Here is a 20972-nt window from a genome sequence, read left to right as displayed (position 1 = left end):
TGCATCTACATGTAACCAAGTTGGTTTGGAAGAGATGCAGAATGGAAAATTAATAAAACCATAAGAGACAGTGTCTTCTGGGTACAGTCTTGGTGCTTTTCTTTGCCTTTTTTTGTCTTTTTTTTCCCCAATTCTAAACATACCCCAAGTTTGGATAGGAATGGAATAGGAATTTGGAATACCAAATTACCCATTGGTAATTTGGTATTTTTTACTTTTAGTTGATTATCTGCCAGGGTAAATTTAAATCTTCCTCCACATATTGTGCTGAGGATGTCAGCTGTGGCTTTGCAGCTGAGCAGTCTGCCATTCCTAATGAGAAGAATGACCCTTTTTGTAAGCCTTAGCTCTCAAGTGATGCTGAGCATGCATGGCAGTGCCTGGTTCTTGGTGAGATTGCTGTGTGAGGGGTATCTGTGTGTCTGTGTTTCTGCCTGTGTACAGCACAGTGTACACCAGGATGCCAGGAACCACAGAGAGGAATGAAAAGAAAAGGGAAATATCAACCTTCCTCCAAAAGCTTTGTGCTTATTAACTATGCAAGTTTCTGATTAGCACTGGAAACTCCAATCTGTGCCTCCCAGCTTGGCAGGAAGCACATGATATGGTTGTTCCTCTGGGAGAAGCTCTACAACAGCAACCTCTTGTTGCTTCTCCTTCCCAGGTTCTGCTTAAATCAAATGTGGCTGGATTCTCCTGATGTAAGGAGGAAAGACCTGCTTCCCTCTGGATAAACTGGGTGTGTAGTACATGTGCCAAGGCAGTGGTACTCACCTGATGACTTTTGTGTTGTTCAGGTATGCCTGCAGCCTCTCTGGTCACCCCTGCAGACGTGATCAAAACAAGGCTCCAGGTGGCAGCCCGAGCAGGACAGACCACCTACAGCGGTGTTGTGGACTGTTTTGTCAAGATCCTGCGGGAAGAAGGCCCAAAGGCTCTCTGGAAAGGAGCAGGAGGTGTGTAAAAGAGCTTTGATTTTCAAGTGATTTCTGATTGTGGCATTTGTCACTGAGGAACTCTCTTCTTTTCTTTCAAGCTCGCGTGTTTCGATCTTCTCCTCAGTTTGGTGTAACTCTGGTGACTTACGAGCTTCTGCAGAGATGGTTTTATGTGGACTTTGGAGGAGTGTAAGTATGTGATGTCTGAACATACCAGGGATCCTGAAGTTACCCTTGGTTCTGTTGGGTCTTGGTCCTCCTTGGAATATCAGAGGCAGCAGCTTGCTAGGACATGTTGTAAAGGCTTTGTAAATATTATTTCAACTACACTTTACTGGTGGAGGTTGGGATGATATTCCAGTAGCTGTTTCATAGCAAGATATTACCATATTTTATATCACAGTTTCAAGCAGGGGACCTATGTTAGTGTAAACAGAGACAGTGGGAGGCTAAATAATGGGCTGGGGATGTAAATGCAGGAGAAATGTGATTCCTGCAAGGTCAGGATACACTCTGCTTCAGTCCTCATTGTTTGGTGGAGGAGCTGTGGCCCTGATTAGACAGGCGTTCAACATCCAAAAAAATATATAGTTGTCACCAAGGTCAAAACAAATTTGTTGTCATTTCAGCTGTGCCTCCTGTCTTTGTTGCCAATACAGGTGGATGTACATGTAGCTGTTTAACTTGATCCCAGAGCAGCTGCAGTTTCTGTGGATCTTTGGGGACAGTGGTTTGAAAGCCACCACAAAAATTACTTAAACTCTGCTATGTTCCTGGATTGGTTGTGTGCTGTAGCAAAGAACCCCTGCCACCTCACAGCAGTTTTGATTAATGCACTGCAAATTTTACCTGGATTTGACTGTACTCAATCAACATGAAGGCGCCTAACTGTTCTGGAAGGTTCTAAAACAGGGCATTTCTCATTACATTGCAGCATTTTAGTTACTTACAGGGAAATACACTCAGATGTCTCATTAAATTTATGGAGATTTTAATGAATACTGATTTTACTCTATGGAAGTTAATTTATTCTTTTTATTATTTTGCAGAAAACCAGCTGGATCAGAGACAGTTCCTAAATCTAGGATCACGCTCCCTGCTCCTAACCCTGATCATGTTGGTGGTTATAAATTGGCAGTTGCCACTTTTGCAGGGATTGAAAACAAGTTTGGACTTTACCTACCTCGATTTAAGCCATCGCCACCTACCTCAAAGGCCGCTGCAGCAGTAGGACCCTAAGTTTATTGCTGTAGGGTTTTTGTTATTAGTTGGGAAAGAGCCACTTTTCTAATTGGTTAATACTTTGTTCCTTTAGCTTCTCATCATATAAAAGATTAGCTTCATTTGAGTTTTAAGGTAATTTTCATCTTAAATGGAATCATTTGTCTTTGTGCTTCCGTAACCAGATCACTGTGAAATTCTTACCAGTTGTTTTAAGTTTGGGACCATGAATGTATTTGTCCACATCTGACATGTGCTTGTGTTGGGAAGACACTAATTTTAGGTTCTGTTTATTGGGGAGGGCTGGGTGAGAGCTGTGAACCAGATCATTTTACAGGCAATGCTCAGTTGCAGATTGCCAGAACAGATGTCACACATTGTCACTCAAATGGAAAACTCAGTAGATATCACGGTGCTCAAAGCAGAATGATTTGAACTGTGCGTGTAAATTGGTTTGAAACTTGCTGCGTGTCTGTAGAGGTCAGCAAAGACATAGCCGGTACCTAGGTCTGCCAGTAGAGCTTCAGCTTTGGAAATCACGCACAAGTTCTGTTTCTGGATTGTATTATGGAGCTTTTATGTGGAACATGTTTTTGTAATGGAAACCATGTTTATAAATGTTTAGCCGTTGTATTATGTTACTGGTATCAAAATGCTCAAAAGAAAGTGTTATTGTCCATAGTCTTTGCACTTTATGGCAGAACTTTTGGCATTCTACTACACATACAAGGAAATTTCATAACTGGGTGCCTATCTTGGGTTGCTGGTGTTTGGAATTCAGTTTGTATATGCACTTCTATAGTAAAACGCTGCTTGTTTAAATAACTGCAATAGAAAATTCATGCACTGTATCAATGGTACCTGCCTTAACTGCTGGCTTGTAATTGGCAAATAGGTGGTTTCAGATTCTTATTTACTTCATTGAGTCAAAAGAGATTAAAATAGTCTAAAATAAAAGATTTTACTTAATTTTTGGTGCCTTGCACAGTGTTTAGAAAATTCTGTATTTATGAAGATAGAAATAAACCTTTCAAACAGATGCACACATGGTATTCTGTTATGGAAATAGTGCCGTACATTGAATGTCTTGTTCAGCTTCAGTGATAAAGTCAGGTTAAGATGAAGCTAATGTTTGCATTTGTAGGCTATGAAAACACCTGCAGCTTGAGAACAAATTACTACAATGCCCCTGCCCAGAAAAGACATCTGTTGGTGGAGATGTCACTCAGGAAAAAAGAGAAATAAGAAACTTTTTCCTCAGTCAGAAGCGAGGATTGAAGCTTTGATATTTTGATCTTTACTGTTGGGGGAAGGTTAGTGGTTATGAAGAGCCTGATCACCTAGTCACTTGAAGGTCCTGTTGGGTGTCTTCCGTGATAACCTCTAAGATGAGGAATTTGGCTTTGCTTGTCTCCTTGGAGTGGGAGGGGTGAGGGGTGGGTGCCTTCATCCTTGGCTGTAAACTGAGGGAATGCACAGATGCAGTGTCTCTGCAGAAGAATGAGTTTGCTGTGCAGTATCACACTGTGCTGTAATTTGTGGGCATACTGAAGTGGAAATCACTCTGATTTTGTATTTGTATTTGGGTCATCATGCAAATTATTCTCTTGGACTAATTTGTATTTTGAAGTTACTGGTGAAATGGAGCTCAGGGGTATGAGTAGCAGCACTTGTGTGTGAAGGTGAGGGGAGCAGATGATATTTACCTGTAGCTGCATCTTGGAGTCTGGCTAAACCACTGGGCTCTGACAGACAGCAGCTGCTTCCTCCCAGCCCTGTGTATCCGAGTCACCCCAAACAACAGCTCCTCCATTTCAAAAATAGGGGGAAAAAAGCTCTCCCTTGTAATAACCCTTCAAAATTAACCATCAGGATTTTTGGTTAAAGCATGTCACAGAAGTAAAACATTCTCACTGGGCACTGCCTGTGCTTCACACATGAGATTTTAGGCTGTTTAAGAGCTGCTTTTATACTTCATCCCTCGTATTTACCTGATATACCCTATCAGGGGTTTCTGTGGAAAGTCAGCAGCTCTGGGAAGATGTCTGAGTGCAGAGCTGCACTTCTCCCTGATCCAGGAGAGGAAATGCCTGGCCACTGGATGAGCTTGGTTGGCAGCTGCTTCCTCCTGGCTCATTCTGGAGAGGGACACCCAGGCTGCACCCACCAGAGCATGTTCCTCTGCTGCCTGACACTGAACCCCAGTGCTGCCAGGGCTTTGCAGCCAGGCACGAAGAAGAATTGGAGCTGGGTTATTGTAGGACTTGCACAACTTCTTGGCTCCTGTGTTAAAGACCATTTGTTGCTTGGGTTCCACAAAACCAGTTTCTCTAGCTCCTGGTGCCCTCTCCTTCCCAGGCCTGGCAGTATATTTATGACTTTTTCTTTTTCCTGGGATGAAGGGCAGAGTTCCTATCCCAGGAACAAAGCTCAGGCACAGTTCTCCTATGGCAGATCCATCTCAGAAGGCCACAGCCTTCACCTTTGAGTAGGGCTGGACTGACACCCCCACCCATGGTGGCCTTTCCCTTTGCCATTAACTTTCCTGGAGGATTGTTCTCTCCTTCTGCCCACCTCTTCAGGGTCAGTAGACAGCAGAGGTAGATGCAGAAATATTGATGAGCCAGTGGCTGCTTTGTTAACACGAAGCAGAGTTCAAAACATTCCAAATCGTGCTGCAACTTTGCCCAGAGCCTTGGGGAAGATCTGTGCCCACAGTCGGCTTCCTCCAGACACAAAAGGATGCATTCCTGCTCTGAAAAGCTTGCAGGCCAAGGAATTGTCAGATTGCCTTGCAAACAAACAAAATGCCCTGAGGACAATGTTTGTCCTCTCTTGGTTTCTGGGTGAGTTATGCAAATGCATAAAAAATAACCTCACTTGCTTCCTGCACTCCAACTAACTCCCTGTGACAGCGCTTCTAGAAAAAAGAAATGGCCAAATACTGGTGATGTTAGCTGTCAGACTGAGTGGGGAAGGAGTGTCCCTGAAGCAGGTACCCCGTGTTTGTGTTTCTCAGTCCAGCAGAAGCCAGGAGATGCTTTTCTGCCTGGTCCCTGGGGAATGGGTTGGGTTTAAGCTGACTTAATATTGACACTTTGCAGGGATGCTTTTGTAAGCAGACATACCACAGGCTTCAAAAATAAATTGGGCAGGTTTTTCTAAACCTGCTAAAAATACAAAACCTGACAAGCGGCTCTGCATCATCTTAGGAGGGGACAGCCTGCTTGGAATGACCTTGGCTTAGCCTCTGTGTGTGCATACATGTCACACTGCCTGCTGCTGAGATCCTCTCCAGTGGCACAAGGACAATCAGGAATCCTCCAGCTTTGCTGTTTAAACACTGCTGTGAAACTTAGACTGTTTTTGTTTAAATATTTGCTGGTTTTTGCATAAGCTAGAAGGCAATTTCCGGAGATCGTGATTATTTGTGAATTATTTAATGGTTGAGAATATACAAATCTCAAGATGTTTGTATTTGAAATGTCTCCAGAGACCTTCAAATACATCAAATAACACAGAAGCAGCCTGAGATGAAGTGGTTTCTTTAATGCCACGTGCCATGTGGTGATTTTGCTTTCTGCATGGTGGGCAGCAGATAACTCAGGCTGTGAGACTGGGCAGCCTCGCCCAGTGCTGAACCTGGGGATGTCACCAAAGTGTCTGCTGCCCTTCAGACAGATGACATTTCAAGTGTAGTAATAATTTTAACTTCTCCTTGCTCTGCTCCTCATCACACCAGGAAGCAGTACTATTGCTTGCAAGATTCATTCTAGCTGCTGTAGGTTACATTGCCTGGCCTTCCTCACACCCCAGGCTGTGCAGACACTGTGTACAAGACATGGTGGTGTTACTTCAGAACTTTCTTTGCTTATGACTTTGAAGGAGAACCGGTCCTGTAAGCTTGCCAAGGACAGGTGGCTGCTCTATAGCACCCTTGGGCACTGAGTCCTGCCTTAGGAGAGTGTCCTTTGTCACTGGCCAATGGAGACCATCCCATTCCATGTGGGATGCTGTTTTGCTCTGTGAGGGGTTTCCAGTCTTCTGCTGTGCATACTTTTTATCTACATTTGCTAAAACTCTTTGGAGCTTTTCCCTCCTGTCTTGTGTAAAAGAACCTATTCCTAGTTGTTTCTTATGTCCATAGCCCTAGAGATGCAGGCTGTCATTTGTAGTGGAAGATGATGATATTCCAGGGCGTGGTAGGGGCTCTGATGTTTTCAGAAGTAGCAAATGTTTGGGGCATTGGTTTTGGGACTCAGAAGGAAACATCTTCCATCTTGATAAATTTCTTATGGACTATTTGCTGAGTACCCTGTGGAAAAAGCTGCAGCTCTTGAATCATTGCATCCCAGTGCCATTTGTCCTGCCTGCTTTTTCTCTTTGAAGTAATAGGCTGCAGGTAATGCTGTGGAGTCTACTCTCAGCAGCAAAGGCTTGCTCTGACGGCCTTTCCATGGAGATGTTTGTGGTGTTCCCAGACTTCAGAGGTAGCCTGTTTCACTTCCACCTTTCAAAGATCCACTTGGTCCAAGTGCTGTTATTTACACAATGGACCTGATATTCCAGCCCCATGCTGAGCTTTGTGTGTCCTGGTCAAATTCCAGGTTGGCCAGTGCTGTGCACATGTTCTTTCAGTGTACCCTGGCTATCGCCTTCTTTCTCTGTTACACGGGGGGTCTTGACCAAAGTACATGTCATAAAGGTGAAGAGTCCTGCTTCACCTTTCAGCTAATGCCCCCAGCTCCCACCCCCAGTGCCACCTCTAATATATCCCCACGTCCTTTCACAGCTTTTTTCAGAACAAATCCCACATCCCTGGCCACATTCCTGTGCCTCTTGCCTGTGCTGGCATAGCTCTGATCCTTTGCACTCAAGTCAAGGGGGTCTCTGGACTTTCCTTCAACCAGTATAGGAGAGTTGTCCCTTCCACATGTACCTCACAGTCCTGTCCTCCATGCTAAACCTCAATTTAGCCTCTTCTTGCCACTTGCCTACTTCTGCTGTACTTGGGTTTTCTTTTTCTCACCTCTGTGGTTCAGATGTGCTCTCCAGCTCTGTCTGAGCACACAGTTAGTCCTTCACAGAAAGCTCACTTGCTATGGTCCTAAAAAAGCCAGGCTGTCTTCTGACCCATTCCATACCCAGAGCAGTCATGGCAGCATCCTGGCAGTGCTAGAGCATAGGACATTATGTTCTTTATGTTCTTCCTTCTATTCTCTGGATGTTTGTAGGCAAAAGAGACAGGAGAAAATTATTTCTTTTTTGGTGAAATTAAAGGATAAGTTTGTATTTATTTCCTTACTGGGCAGATTCTGAGTAACATTTTGTCATATGGGCTGTTTTAGAAAGCCAGTGAAATGCAGCTATTTGTTTAGCAGCAGGAAAATCAAACAAACAAGAACTGTGGGAGATTCCTGGAAGGGCAGCAACAAGGGCAGGTCAGAAACTTCACTGCAGGATAATCATGAGCAGCAGAAGGGAAGTAAATGCTTCTTGTTCTTGGGTGCTTTTCCATCTGCTTCAGCTGCGTGAAATGGTTCTTTCACGTTATTGCTCTGAATCTACAAACCTGGTGATTTCTGTGGAAAATCAGATCTTTCCCTTGTTCCCTCTGTGTACTGTTGAACCCCACACACCACAGAAAAAAAAAGGAAAGAAAAACTTCAAAAATGGACTTTGGTCATACTGATTTGCACACAGCAGCAATTGTTGAAGGTCCTACGAGGCTGCTCTTAAAACCTTTTCAGAAGCTATTAATGCTATAAAGGAGGGAGAACTTGGACATGAACATGCAGAGCCCCCCTTAGGTTCCAAAAGCTGAACGGTAATATGGAAAAAGTAGCAGCAAATTTGCCACCTGTTCCCACTGCACTGATTATGATGAGTGGGAGACAAGATCGGCTGCATGTCCTTCCTGTAACACCACAGGCACTCTCAGGTGATGCCCTCACACTTTGCAATGTGCAGCTACTCCACAGGGTGGAAGGGTGGTGGGTTCCCACCTGTGCCTCCCACGAGGGCAGTACTTTGCTGTGTATCCATCCACCTGTGCATGTTCCTGGTCTGGTGACCCACTGAGAACCAAGAGTGCCTCCCCCTCTTCCACTCTGCACCACATCTGCCTCATCCATGTACACAGACAACACTTATGGTTTCTGAAAAGAAAACAGGGCAAAACTGGGGACAAAACCCCTGAGATGATATCTAAACTGCTCCTCTACAGTCATTTCACCTGGCTGTTTGTTAGCATTCACCTTTAAGCTACAGAATTGCTACAAGTGCTACACTGGTTCTTCAGGACAACTCCCAAAGCACCCAGGGGAGCAGCAGGAACAAAAAGTTCTCTAACACATGGCTCCAACCTCAGGGTCCCACCCGAAAATGACTGATAAATCTCTGCTGTGTACTAGGCCTTCTGGGAGAAGATGGTCCCCACAGCCCAGTGGCAGGACACTTCCATGGGCTCTGGGAGATAGTTGCAGGTTCCACCATGAAGATGAAAGTAGCCCATGCACTCTCACAGGGAGGTGCCTCTAACCATCAAGAAGACAAGAGAAATGCAGCTTTTCCAAAGGATTCATTTTGTCAGCCTACTCTGGCTTTAGCAGTGCAGACTTCCCAGTGCTTGGGCCATAGCCCCAAACAACATCAGATGTGTTCATTCCTCAACATGACTGCCCAAAGATGAGATGTGGCAATAAGATGAGAAACCTAACGTACAAGATCTTTCTTGTCAAACTTGCAGGGTTTCTTGCTAAAATGGTTTACCTCCATGCCCCTAAATGTGAACCACTGCTAAACCCAGATGTCAGAGCTGTCCTCTGGCTCAGCAGAGTGTTTTGATATGGATGTGTCAAACATCCTCACCACCAACATCCATCTGGGCCACAGCACTCAATGGAGACCAGTCTGCACTCCGTTTCTTTGCTCAAGCCACAAGAGATTGTCATAAAGGAGCTTGTTCCTCTGTCCCCTGTCCCAGCCTGTCTCTCAAGACAGTCTAAGGAGGCCTTATCTCTCCTGCTCCTTTTCTTTCAGCACATATGGCAGCATGCTGCTGCTCTGTGTGTGATGTGTGTGCAGGTAAGCATGGAGGGAAAATAAAAATTAGCCCAGAAGCTGACATGCAAAGCTTAGTGCTTGCCCATGGAAAATTAGTATCAGGGTCTGATCCACGCAGGTCCATTACTGGGCAGTTCCAATAGTGAAGAGACTATCTAATTATAGAGGAGCTACATGAGTTTTTTGTGCATCAGGGCAGTCACATTTACCCAGTGCCTCACCAGTGACTGGTAATGAACATGCTGAGCACTGCTGGCAAAGAAAGATCAACCACACTGCAACAGTACAGGCCTGATACATTTTATTGGCAATACTGGTGTCATACTTGGGAACCACAACCCTCTGTCAGACTATTAGTGTTAACTTGCATGACAAGTATCAGTGACCAACTGTATCTGAAATATAGTTAAAGTGCCTAGAAATAATAGGCATCTTAAAAAAAAAAAGGAAAGGGAACTCATTCCATCCACTCAAGCCAACCTGTATAGATCTTACATCTTAAGCACAACTGATGTACTGTAATTGTTACGTGGACTTTAATGTAACCTCTACAGCAGCACACAGACAATGCAGTTCTCTCATTATGCACATGCTTTAGGATCGTTTATTTTAATGCTTTCAAATAAATATGTTCCATGCAGCACACCGCAATAAATAAGGAGCAGCAACTTTCATATAGTACATCCATTCATAATGTAAGTCACCATGTGATACACCACATCTAAAGCCTTTGGCCCAGTCCCATACAGTGAAGCACACCACATCTGCACATAATCATATCTGGCTTCATATGGATTTAATAGGACTATGCCAGAAGGGCAATGTGAGCACAAGTTTAACCAGGGGTTCCTAGCTATTAAATACAGCTACTAAGTAGTTAAAAGGCAACAACTAAACCCATAAAGGGTTGATTTGTCTTTTCTTTCTTACTTTTCAGACAGAAATATAAAGTATGAAAATGCTCTGGATATTTTCAGCCTTGTGTAAAGCAGTGTGATTAACATGGAATGCTTTGAGCAATACTGGCATGTACACTGGCATCAAAAGCCACAGCAGGACTGATGTGACACCGAGCACTGGCGCACCCGTGGGGGGAAGCTGCAGCTCTGGCGGGCGCTGCTCCTCTCCCTCTACGCCGAGAGCTCCACCGCCCCCTCCTCCTCGCTGTCGGCTCGGTTGGCGCGGATCTCCACCAAGGTCCGGGCAAAGCGCGTCCACTCATCGTTGTGTGGCACGGCCAGCTGCAGGACAAACCAGTGAGAATGAATTCAGACATGGCCAGCTGCAGGACAAACCAGCGAGAATGAATTCAGATGCTGGCACTGCAGGACAAACCAGCGAGAGTGAATTCAGACACTGGCACTGCAGGACAAACCAGCGAGAGCGAATTCAGACACGGCCAGCTGCAGGACAAACCAGTGAGAATGAATTCAGACATGGCCAGCTGCAGGACAAACCAGCGAGAATGAATTCAGATGCTGACACTGCAGGACAAACCAGCGAGAATGAATTCAGACACTGGCACTGCAGGACAAACCAGCGAGAGCGAATTCAGACATGGCCAGCTGCAGGACAAACCAGCGAGAGTGAATTCAGACACTGGCACTGCAGGACAAACCAGCGAGAGTGAATTCAGACATGGCCAGCTGCAGGACAAACCAGCGAGAATGAATTCAGACACTGGCACTGCAGGACAAACCAGCGAGAGTGAATTCAGACATGGCCAGCTGCAGGACAAACCAGCGAGAGCGAATTCAGACACTGGCACTGCAGGACAAACCAGCGAGAATGAATTCAGATGCTGGCACTGCAGGACAAACCAGCGAGAGTGAATTCAGACACTGGCACTGCAGGACAAACCAGCGAGAGTGAATTCAGACACAGGCACTGCAGGACAAACCAGCGAGAGCGAATTCAGACATGGCCAGCTGCAGGACAAACCAGCGAGAGTGAATTCAGACACTGGCACTGCGGGACAAACCAGCGAGAATGAATTCAGACATGGCCAGCTGCAGAACAAACCAGGGAGAATGAATTCAGACACTGGCACTGCGGGACAAACCAGCGAGAATGAATTCAGACACTGGCACTGCGGGACTGGTTCTTGCCCTGGCCCAAAACTGAGGCACCTCCTTTGAGGAGAGCTCCTACTGCAATCAGCAGGGCTGTGCACAGTGAAGCAACATGGCATGAGCCTCACCAACCCGCTGGGGGATGGCAACTGTGGCCAGGTTCACATGGCACACCTGGCAGTTTCCTATTCAATGAGCCTTTAGTCAGTGGCAGAGCAGATAAAAGGCTTTATCTGCTTGATTCTGTAGTCTTGCTGCAAAATCTACCCTTTGGTTAAAATGTTTCAGATTTTCCCAACTAGAGTAAGACATTGATCTCTACATGTACACAACACGTATGTTTCACTTTACACACACAAGCTGGCCATTGGCAGTCAGCAAGCCTGTGCCCAAGTGTAATTGTTTGCAGGACCCAGGTCAGTGTGCACAAGGTAACAGAGCTTTTAAAACACTCTGTTGAAACTATTTTGCTGAAGTTCATTAAAGCTCTAAGTAGTAAAATAAATATATTGTGTTATTTTAGTTACCCTCCTCTATGTTAAGGAATTCACAGTTACAGGAAATGCATTACAATGGAAATGTTATACCAACTGGATACTGCATTACTTGTCTGATTTTTTTATATCATCATGCAAGATCCATTTCCATTTAATACCATTGATGTTTCTAATGAAGAGCCCTTGAGCATTAGGCTTCAAGAGGGACATATAAACTAAATAGCTGAACTTCCAGACAAAATGCTTTAGTGCTATGGCAAAATAATACTGCAGTCATTTCCAGCTGGATCCAATACTGCAATTTCTGGAAGATAATGCAAACTGGGATTGAGATAATTAAAAAGCAAAAAAAAACCCAAAACGAAACACCAAAACAAAACAAGCACTTTTCTCAACTTTGTTTTCATTAAGCCAAATTCCAGAAAACAGCAACAAGCATCCACATGATCCTTGCAAGTTTTTACTGCCCTCCTGAAGCGCTGTGATCACGTCCTGCATATAACACAAAAGAATAACTGTTTCAAGACCTTACACACTGCTTGGTACTGAAGAAGTCAACTGTTTTGGAAACTATAATAAACTGCTGTCCACCTTAGCAAATGGATGCCTTTGGACTGAAGAATGGGTATAACCATAGCTAATCCAGTCTGTACTATCCAGTATTCAATCTGAACCGATTTAAATATTTTAATACACCACAAGGAGTGCCAAGCAGATGGTCAGCTAACCGTGTCCACGTGGCACTAGTAGATCATAGGCATATCACAGGCATATAATGAGGCATATGGTACTGGAAAACAGTCAAATTATTCTCTTCTCATTCCATCTTGACTGGATACACAGAATTGGAGACTAAGAAAAGGACATGACCGACTGGGGAAACGTCCAAGACCACCTGTGTGTAGAAGCTCCACATACACTGCTGCAAGTGTTAATTATAAGGACAAGAATTTGCAATACAAGATCTAAACATCTTGATATCTCACTGCTCATTATCAGTTTTTTTTTTTTTTAATTAGTTTTTCTCTGACTTTGCCTCTACATCCAGTCTTTTGTGGAAAACACAATGTGTTTTTTAATGCTTCCCATGTATTATACCTGTATTACACACGTGTATCAGTGACTGAGTTACATTATGAAGGGCTGGTGTGCAAGTTTGGGGTTTGAAACACCAAATATAGTACAGTTAGCATTAGCTCAGGCTACAGACTGAGAAATGCAACCTGTGAAAAACCCATGTCAGCCCAGTTAATATAGGTATTGTTGCAGTCTCTGGGTTTTCCATTCTTTGTCTTCCACTTCTGGCATTTTCTCCTTTACTTCTCCCAGGAATGGAGGCCAGAGTTACAAGAGTAAATCATTTTAGACAGCTGCCTCTCACGCTCACATACACAGATGTGGATCAGGGATGGCCTATATTTGAAAGACCGCTCTGTTCTTTCAAAATCCTTCAGCAGAAGGAACTGTGGCACCAGAAGAGAGGTCAATGCACCAGCTCACCAGTACCTGTGGCACATGTTTGGCCACAGCCACACACCAAGACTGGCTTCTGTGTAGTAGGAAGGGGCAGTGAAGAGATCCTGCTATCAGAGATGGAACCAAAACCAGCTGTGCAACCATCTCCCTGTTGTTACTACATCTCCTAAAAGATTTCAATTCTTCTGATGTGTACAGCACTTCCATTTGTCAAACTCATGAATGAAATGACTCTTACTGATTTCAAGTAGAAAAATCTTTTAAGTGGAGCAATATCCTAGGCAAAGGACTTTCTGAATTTAATAAAGCATCACTGCTCCTTGTCTTCTAGTCTTTAACAGCATTACAATGTATTAAGTAGCTGAAAAAGAAAATATGTCTTTCTAAAGAAAAAAATTAAATATATTTATGTCATTGAGATTATTTAATTGCCTTTACTCCATGCATGGCCACAGACAAATAAAATCAAAGTCCAGGCTATTAAAACAACTTGGTATCTCAAACTTGAAGAATCTCCCCAGGATGTGTGCATTACATGTGTTATTTTTAGCTGACAGTATTAGCAATGTCTGGGCCATTTCTAGTGACTTAGTTCACAAAGCAATTAATGACCAAAGTCAATACCTTTAGCATAGAGGAAAAAATATTCAACGCTCACATGCCACCTAATTCCTTACAACTTCATCTTATTTTACCTTATTCAATCTCATGCACTGCATCATGCTTTCAACAAGAGGCCAATCCTGCTAACAGACTGTCAGTAAAATAAACCTCTCTAATATAAATTCTTCAGGGATGCAGAGGGAAACCTTGGCAATAATAAAGTCAAAGGAAAAATTGTCTTTTATCCTCCAAGCCCATTCTTTCTGAAAAGGCCCCAATACTAAACCACAACAGTTATACAGGAAAAGACCACAAATAAAAACAAAAGTATCCACAAACTCCAATTCAAATTCTTCTCTGGGTTAATGCTCCCCTTCCAGTCATTTTCCATTCAAGCTCCTTCATCTGGGCACATTATCACCCACAAGTGCTGGAGACCTGAGTCTATCTGTGGGATCTCCCTCTCAGCTTTTCTGCACAAGTTTTTCCTGCAAATACCAGGGCAGAGGTAGAAGAAATGAGGAATTACTCCATGGAGGAAGGGCAGAGGTTTAGAGCTATCTGGGTGTTCCTCAATCATGTGATAATTCTTCTGTCCACTTCCAGTTACTACAAAGCAGCATGTGTTAACTTTCATATCATGATGTTGATGCAGGGTAGAAATGTTCACCAAAGAATAATAATATAATAATTTATTTGGGCCAGAATATTTGAATGAACTGATGCTAAGGTATGGAGCAGAACAAGAACATAAAAGCTATTGTTTTCCTCTGATCCCTTTACAGTGAAAGGCAAATGCTACCCACACCTAATTAATTGACTGAATTACTCACATTGCTTCAGCTGTAACATCATGGTACGTTTAGGTTGCATCAGAGAGTAATTCTAATGGGGAAAACCAGTATTATCTATGAAAAATGGCTGCCAGGATCTTCCTGACAAGCACCTGTCCTTGCCTTACTGATGTATCACCATTCTACATGATTTATCCAGTACACAACCAAACTGTGTCTCTCAGAGCTCTTGAACCTTCTGAAGCTTCTGTTTCTTGGGAGATGACTCTAGCCAAGGACTTCACTTACCTGTCAGTTTTCCTGCCTGAAAAGGTGCCCCGCTCCCTGCTCGGACTGACCAAGAAGATGCTTTATGTGCATTGGTAGGGATGCAACAGAGTGCCCCGTCCCCGAGGCTCACCAGGGAGCACAGGCAGCACCAGGCATGTGAACTTCACCAAAACCAGCCTCCTCCACCTCCTCCTGAAGCCAGAGACCTCCTCTGTGTGCAGATCCTCCAATCCATACAGCAGAGATTTGCAAACACAAGCTGTTTTCCCAGAAACTGTGCAATTAGCAGCTTCACTGAACACTACTACTCTGAAACCTGTGACAGAACTCAGGAAGAGGAGATGCTCTGACCAGACATCTCTCAATGCTGTCAGAGCTCTGAGACAATCCCAGCAAGCAAGAAAGGATCAAAAAAATAGTGCATAAAAGTAAAAATCAACATAAATTTCATTTTCAGATAAATTAACACCTTCTAGAACATTTGCTCTTTAAAGTTAGGGAAAGGGAAAGAAAAGGAAAAGGAGAAAAGGAAAGAAGCAGAGAAGAGAAAAAAAGGACAGATTTTGAGACAAAACTCCAAAATCTTTGAATGTGGCTTTTAAAGGAATCTATCCAGATGGTTGAAACAAGATATTGCAAGGTATTTCAAGAGTTTTGTATATTTCCCTCCTATCCATCTTTTTTATGGCTGAGAGTGTTTCAGCTGAATTTGTCCAAATCCCTGCTTCAGTTTCCCCAAAAAAACCACTTTCCAGCCAATGAATTATTCATTGAGGATATTTCACTTTATTTCTGGCTCCTTGCCTTTCCTGAAGCCTCTAAATCTTTGGGATGGGAGTGGACAAACTCTTCCTGTCTTCATCCCTCTAAGCTCTTGTCCATCACAGCTCTCCTTTGAGGGCAGTGGACTCTGCTGAGAAGGAATCAAAATGCAATTTCAGCAGCAGCAGCCACCTCCACTTCAGAGGAACCAGTGTCCCAGAAGCTCAAAGGGAGCACAGCTGTCTGTGTTGAACCTGCTCCATTTCCTTTTAATGACTGTACCTCATGGGCATATTTCCCTGTCACTGAGACACTAGCTCATAACCTGCAGCTCTGATCACTGGTGAAATTATTGTGTGATCCCAGTCACCACTTAAGCAGTCACTCTTTTTTTTGGCATCACCCAGAGCTCAGAAGCCTCAAGGCAAAAGCAGCCATGGGAAGAACCTCCTCAGCATTGTCAGTGACCGCGAGGTTGCTGTGAAGGGGCAAAGTTCTCCAACCAGCACGGCCTGTAACGCCTCTGACCCACACATCCCATGGACACAGGTGTAGGTGGAGAACCTGACAAGGAGCAGCCAAGCCAGGGCTCACAAGATGTGCCAGAGCCTGTGGTTGCAGCGGCCCCGCCGCCCTGTGCCACACGCTGTTTCCAATTACACGCGTGCAGACGAGCCGGCATGGTGGTCCCAGATACACTGCAAGGGTGACGGGAGTTCCCCGTTCAAAAATCTGTGACCCATTCCAACACATCAAGAAAGCACAATGCTTTCTTATTTTTGTGTTAAGAACAAGCTTGTTCTGATCTAAATTGATGGCTTTCTTCTAGCTAATCACTGTGCTCCAAAAGGTCAGACACGTTCTGATTAACACGCATCTTTTGTTAGTTACATTTGGGCTTGTTGTTGTTCGGAGGCAAAGGGTGACCTTATTTTAGACAATACTGTTTACTTGTCTCTGCTTCCACAGAGCTGTATATGCCATAAAATCTCATATCTAGCAGGGAAAATAAAAACTATATAAAAATTGATGTTCCAAAATAGCCTGTAGCTATTACAATTTTTTAGAAGTGCAAGTTAAACACTCTTTGAAGAGATAGCTAATTAAAACTTAAAAAATACTCAGATTAATCTGAGTTTGTGGCAAGTCTGGTGAACTAGTGACTAAAATCTCAGACTTCACACTAAGTTATTTGTGTATATGGCTTATCACCATTTTAATATTCCTTCAATTATCACCATTTTAATATTCCTTCAATACAATTTAACAGCATCATCAAATAAACACAGCTTCAGGCAAATGTAGTTTTAGCTATATTTTCTCTGAGCAAAATTTTCATCAACCTATACTGTCCATATCTCTAAGTGCTGAAAAGAAATCTGCTGCAAATACTTCGAGCAATGGATTAACATCTGAATGAAGTTCTGACATTGTAGGTAAAAATGTGTTTCATGATGATAAACTATGTCTACTTGAACTTGATGATTTCTAAAAAGTAGAACAATCACTTGCAGAATGAGGATCGCAATGCAAACAACAATGAACAATTATAGTTCCCCTTTCAGAACTGATCCTATCCTTTGGAGTTCAACAGATGTTTTGTCACTATTGTTGAGGTGAAAACACATATGAAAATGTAAATATTAAATATCTTAATACACACATAGAGCAGGCAGGAATGCACCTATTCTGGCCCTGGTCTTCCCCCCCAGAATCAGTTACAGGCTGCCTTTGATATTTTTCTCAACCTATATGGATATTTTATTTCCTGAAAAAGCCTATATTTTTTCAGGCAACACCCTATGCCACACACATGGATGGAAACAAAGTGGGAGGTAATATGCAGTGAAATGGCCACCAAAGTAACCAAGAGCACCCTCTCCACATAACTAAAGTACCACTGTATTTAACTCTTGGGAGAGCTGAGCATCACTGCTAACAATGGATGAAACCACTGGCAGGAACTCAAACCCCACATATTGCATGCAGATGATTTTAATAAGATACAGTGTTTAGACCACAAAGGATACACTCAAGAGTAGCTCTATATATATTTGTTTACTTAATTGAAGGGGTGGAATACCATAGGCAACCTAAATACTGCATTTATTCTATGCACAGCAGTCAGTCTAGTGTCACAGACACAATATACACCACTCTTCTATGAAGTTAATTACTTAGCCCTCATCTAGATTAATGTCTGTTGTGATTTATTTCTTTGCAATTCACCAGCAGGGTCTGATTTAACTAGTGCTGCCTTAGTAAAAAAAAAAAAAAGACAAAATATTAGCTTATATCAAAACCCCCCAACTTAAACAAAAACGGAATCAATTTTCAGCAAACTCTGACTTTTTTCTTCTAAGAAGAACAGTAACTTCTGAATTGTTACACAATTGATACTAAATTATGTTTTGAATACCAAGATAACAACAGTGTTATTTTAATAATTTATATATAATGTGCAAAGATATGCTGTACAAAGGGCCTACATAGGAACTGAACATTTGAATGCTCATTAATTCTTTTCCAAACTTAGTACTCTTTGTCTGCATCAGTCATCTTGATGCCAGTCTAACAGGAGCACAAAATAAAACAAGGCCTGTAAATTATACATACATGACACATAAATGCATGTTAACAGAACATTAAGACTGCAGACTGTAACACTTCAAAGATAGGAAATGTCAGAGTTAAGACTAACTCCCTCAATTTAAGCATGTTATTAATTTTGTGTTATGGTACTGTCTTTAATCTTTAAAAAAAAAGAAAAAAAAGAAGTAAGAAACAACAAAACCTGTGCTAGAAGCAAACACCAATTATGGAAAACTTCAGTCTGAAGAATTACAACTTGATAGGGCATACAGAAAAGAAAACAAGGAAGTGGGAAGTATCTTTAATTGCAGACAATGCTACAGTTCCACCTCCAAAACCAGAGTTGGCTTAGGCTCTTCTGAGTTAACCAGGAATGATGTCCAAGCTATCAAACAGATTTTGCCTCTCTCAACTAATGTATCAAAATGCTGCACTTGGTATCAACTACAAAGGATAAAATATTCAGTAATCATCAGTCATCCTGAAAGAATGGACTTCAAACTGAAATTTCAAAAACTTGTATTTCCTTAAATCACTTCTTATTTTTAAAATACTATGGCTGACTACAAGTTTATAGCTTGTTCTTGAGCCTACTGCTTTCACCAGTCATATTGGGAGGAGCCTCTCTTACGCATCTCCCTCAAGGGATACTTTCAGTGGCAGAGAGTATTGGCCTGTAAGACCTTAGAAACAAAAGAGGGAATCAGCACAAAGAGCAGAAAGAGCATCTTCCATGCTTGAGGAAAGCTCACAATTCTGCTTCAACAGAGGTGGTGCCCTAAGCAACAAATTTCTTGCAGTTCCTGCCATTCCATTTCTTCTGCGATGCCACCAATTTACAGGTGGATTGACAAAAACAGTGAGGCATGCTGCCCTCACCTCCCATAGGGATCTCAGCCCTGCTCCAATTGCCATTTCTTAAAGTCAGTGAAAAGTCCTGGAATTTTTTAAATGCGTTTCAGGACATTTAACATTTGGACCTAAGGCATCAGGATTCCTCCTCTACCAAATTCTGCTATGAGTTGTCATCATTGCACAAGAAAGCCTAAAAACACTAAATGAACTGAACTAGAAGGTAAGGAGCCCTCGACCTGTTCTTTCCAATACCTACTTTTTTTTTTTTTTTTTACTGACAACTACATTGATTGGGAGAATGGGTTCTTCATTCTCACTTGAAACACCAAAGCTTCAGCTTGTGGGGTGGCTGCACTGGCAAAGGTGCCTCCCTGGAAAATCAGCTGCATGAAGGACTGTTGCCTGAGGGAAGACATAAATCATACTCAGCTCAGCTTGCTTCCCCTCCAGACCAAGCTGGCCATGTCCATGCCATGATTCACACCAGGAAACCTGTCAGAACAGGAACTGTAAAGGACTTCTGCCACAGCTGGCAAATGGACTCTCACCACAGCAGCTTATAAACTGCTCAAAGATTTTAGGCAGCAGGAGACTTGATGCCTTCTCTGAGATTTTGTACGCATCCTGTTATCTGCAAGAGCTCATCCATCATGAAATAGCAGTGAGTTTTAATTTGTTGTTTCTTTTTTTTTTTCCATTTCAGACACAGAATCTTCCATCACTTTAGGCACTGCAGTATAGATTTCACATTTAAATTACACACAGAATATTGAATTTTAGCTGCAAAATAGGATGTATTAAGGCCCAGAGTTATACTCAGTTGATATTTTAACTGTTACTTTCCAAGTCACGAATTAAGTATTTTTTATATGTTCAAAATACAGACCATTCTGCAACCCATAAAGATTGAAAACATAGTTAAGGATTCTCAAAATGAAAACTGCTACTGGATGTGACAGGTTGAAACCACAGAAGCGCCCTGAAAAAAAAATTAATTATATAAAACATCTCTTGTCTCAGAAGTGTTCTAACACCACAATGACAAGTCATGGATTTCTATGAAATTTGCAAATTGCTGCCCACAAACTGAGCTTAAACTAAATTTCATATTTGGCAATTCTCCTCTTCCATACTCTCTGTTACTTAAAGCTATGGACATTTTTCAGTACCATTTCTTTTTACATCAGAAAGGGGGTAAAAAATTTCAGAGAAAATGCCACCCAATAGACTAACCAGATATTTAAAATACATACTCTGTGACACAGCTAACATGCACTGACTACAGCTGTGGTCCCCCATGGTGCTCCACAATACAAGGTTAGGACAGGGGAAAACCAGCTAAAGCTGTCTCAGCTACAGCTACCACAGAAAGCCTGGACCCAGATTCTCTTTCTCACTAAGCCTCTTGACAAGCTTTCAGGAGAAGCAGTAACTGAGGAACTAGAAGTGAAGCCTGAGTAGTATGGGTATGTCCCATCTGGGCTTCCCTTTGCTCTTTTTCTCTTGCCCTTTACAGCACTTCCCAGCTCAGCAGGAAAACACCAGCAGGAAGACTGTCACACAGAGCTCTCCCTTCTCCCCCTCCTGCAGGCTGCACTGTGCAGAAAGGGAATGATCTCTTACAGATTCTCTTCTGCTGCTCTCATCACTTCGTTATCTGAGTGCCTTCCAATAGTGTATTAAGCTACATGATTAACTCCTGTCACATGTGGCTTGTTCTCTCTGATCCTCTCTGCAGGGGGAGGATCTGGGCCTTTGCAAAGGAAAAGGAAACATAAGTCAGCTTTAAAAGTAGTGTGCAAATGAATAAAAAGGACTAGGGCCAGA

At 42.8% G+C, this 20972-nt stretch overlaps 2 protein-coding genes across 11 annotated transcripts in view; one reads left to right on the top strand and one right to left on the bottom strand.

Annotated features, from left to right (window-relative positions):
* Nucleotides 1-3198, top strand: part of SLC25A13 (solute carrier family 25 member 13) — a 99008-nt gene extending 95810 nt beyond the window's left edge. For all 5 annotated transcript variants that reach the window (XM_058026398.1, XM_058026416.1, XM_058026424.1 and 2 more), the window contains 3 exons: nt 798-956; nt 1037-1127; nt 1988-3198. In XM_058026398.1, coding sequence (XP_057882381.1) covers nt 798-956; nt 1037-1127; nt 1988-2177 — 440 coding nt within the window. In that variant the 3' untranslated portion in view covers nt 2178-3198. The remainder of the gene's footprint in view (nt 1-797; nt 957-1036; nt 1128-1987) is intronic.
* A 6310-nt stretch (nt 3199-9508) lies between these two features.
* Nucleotides 9509-20972, bottom strand: part of DYNC1I1 (dynein cytoplasmic 1 intermediate chain 1) — a 187205-nt gene continuing 175741 nt past the window's right edge. For all 6 annotated transcript variants that reach the window (XM_058026342.1, XM_058026332.1, XM_058026369.1 and 3 more), the window contains exon 17: nt 9509-10465. In XM_058026342.1, coding sequence (XP_057882325.1) covers nt 10355-10465 — 111 coding nt within the window. In that variant the 3' untranslated portion in view covers nt 9509-10354. The remainder of the gene's footprint in view (nt 10466-20972) is intronic.

Source organism: Melospiza georgiana, chromosome 1 (genome assembly GCF_028018845.1).
Source record: "Melospiza georgiana isolate bMelGeo1 chromosome 1, bMelGeo1.pri, whole genome shotgun sequence".
In the NCBI taxonomy this organism is placed as follows: Eukaryota; Metazoa; Chordata; class Aves; order Passeriformes; family Passerellidae; genus Melospiza; species Melospiza georgiana.
This window is presented reverse-complemented; position numbering and strand designations above follow the sequence as displayed.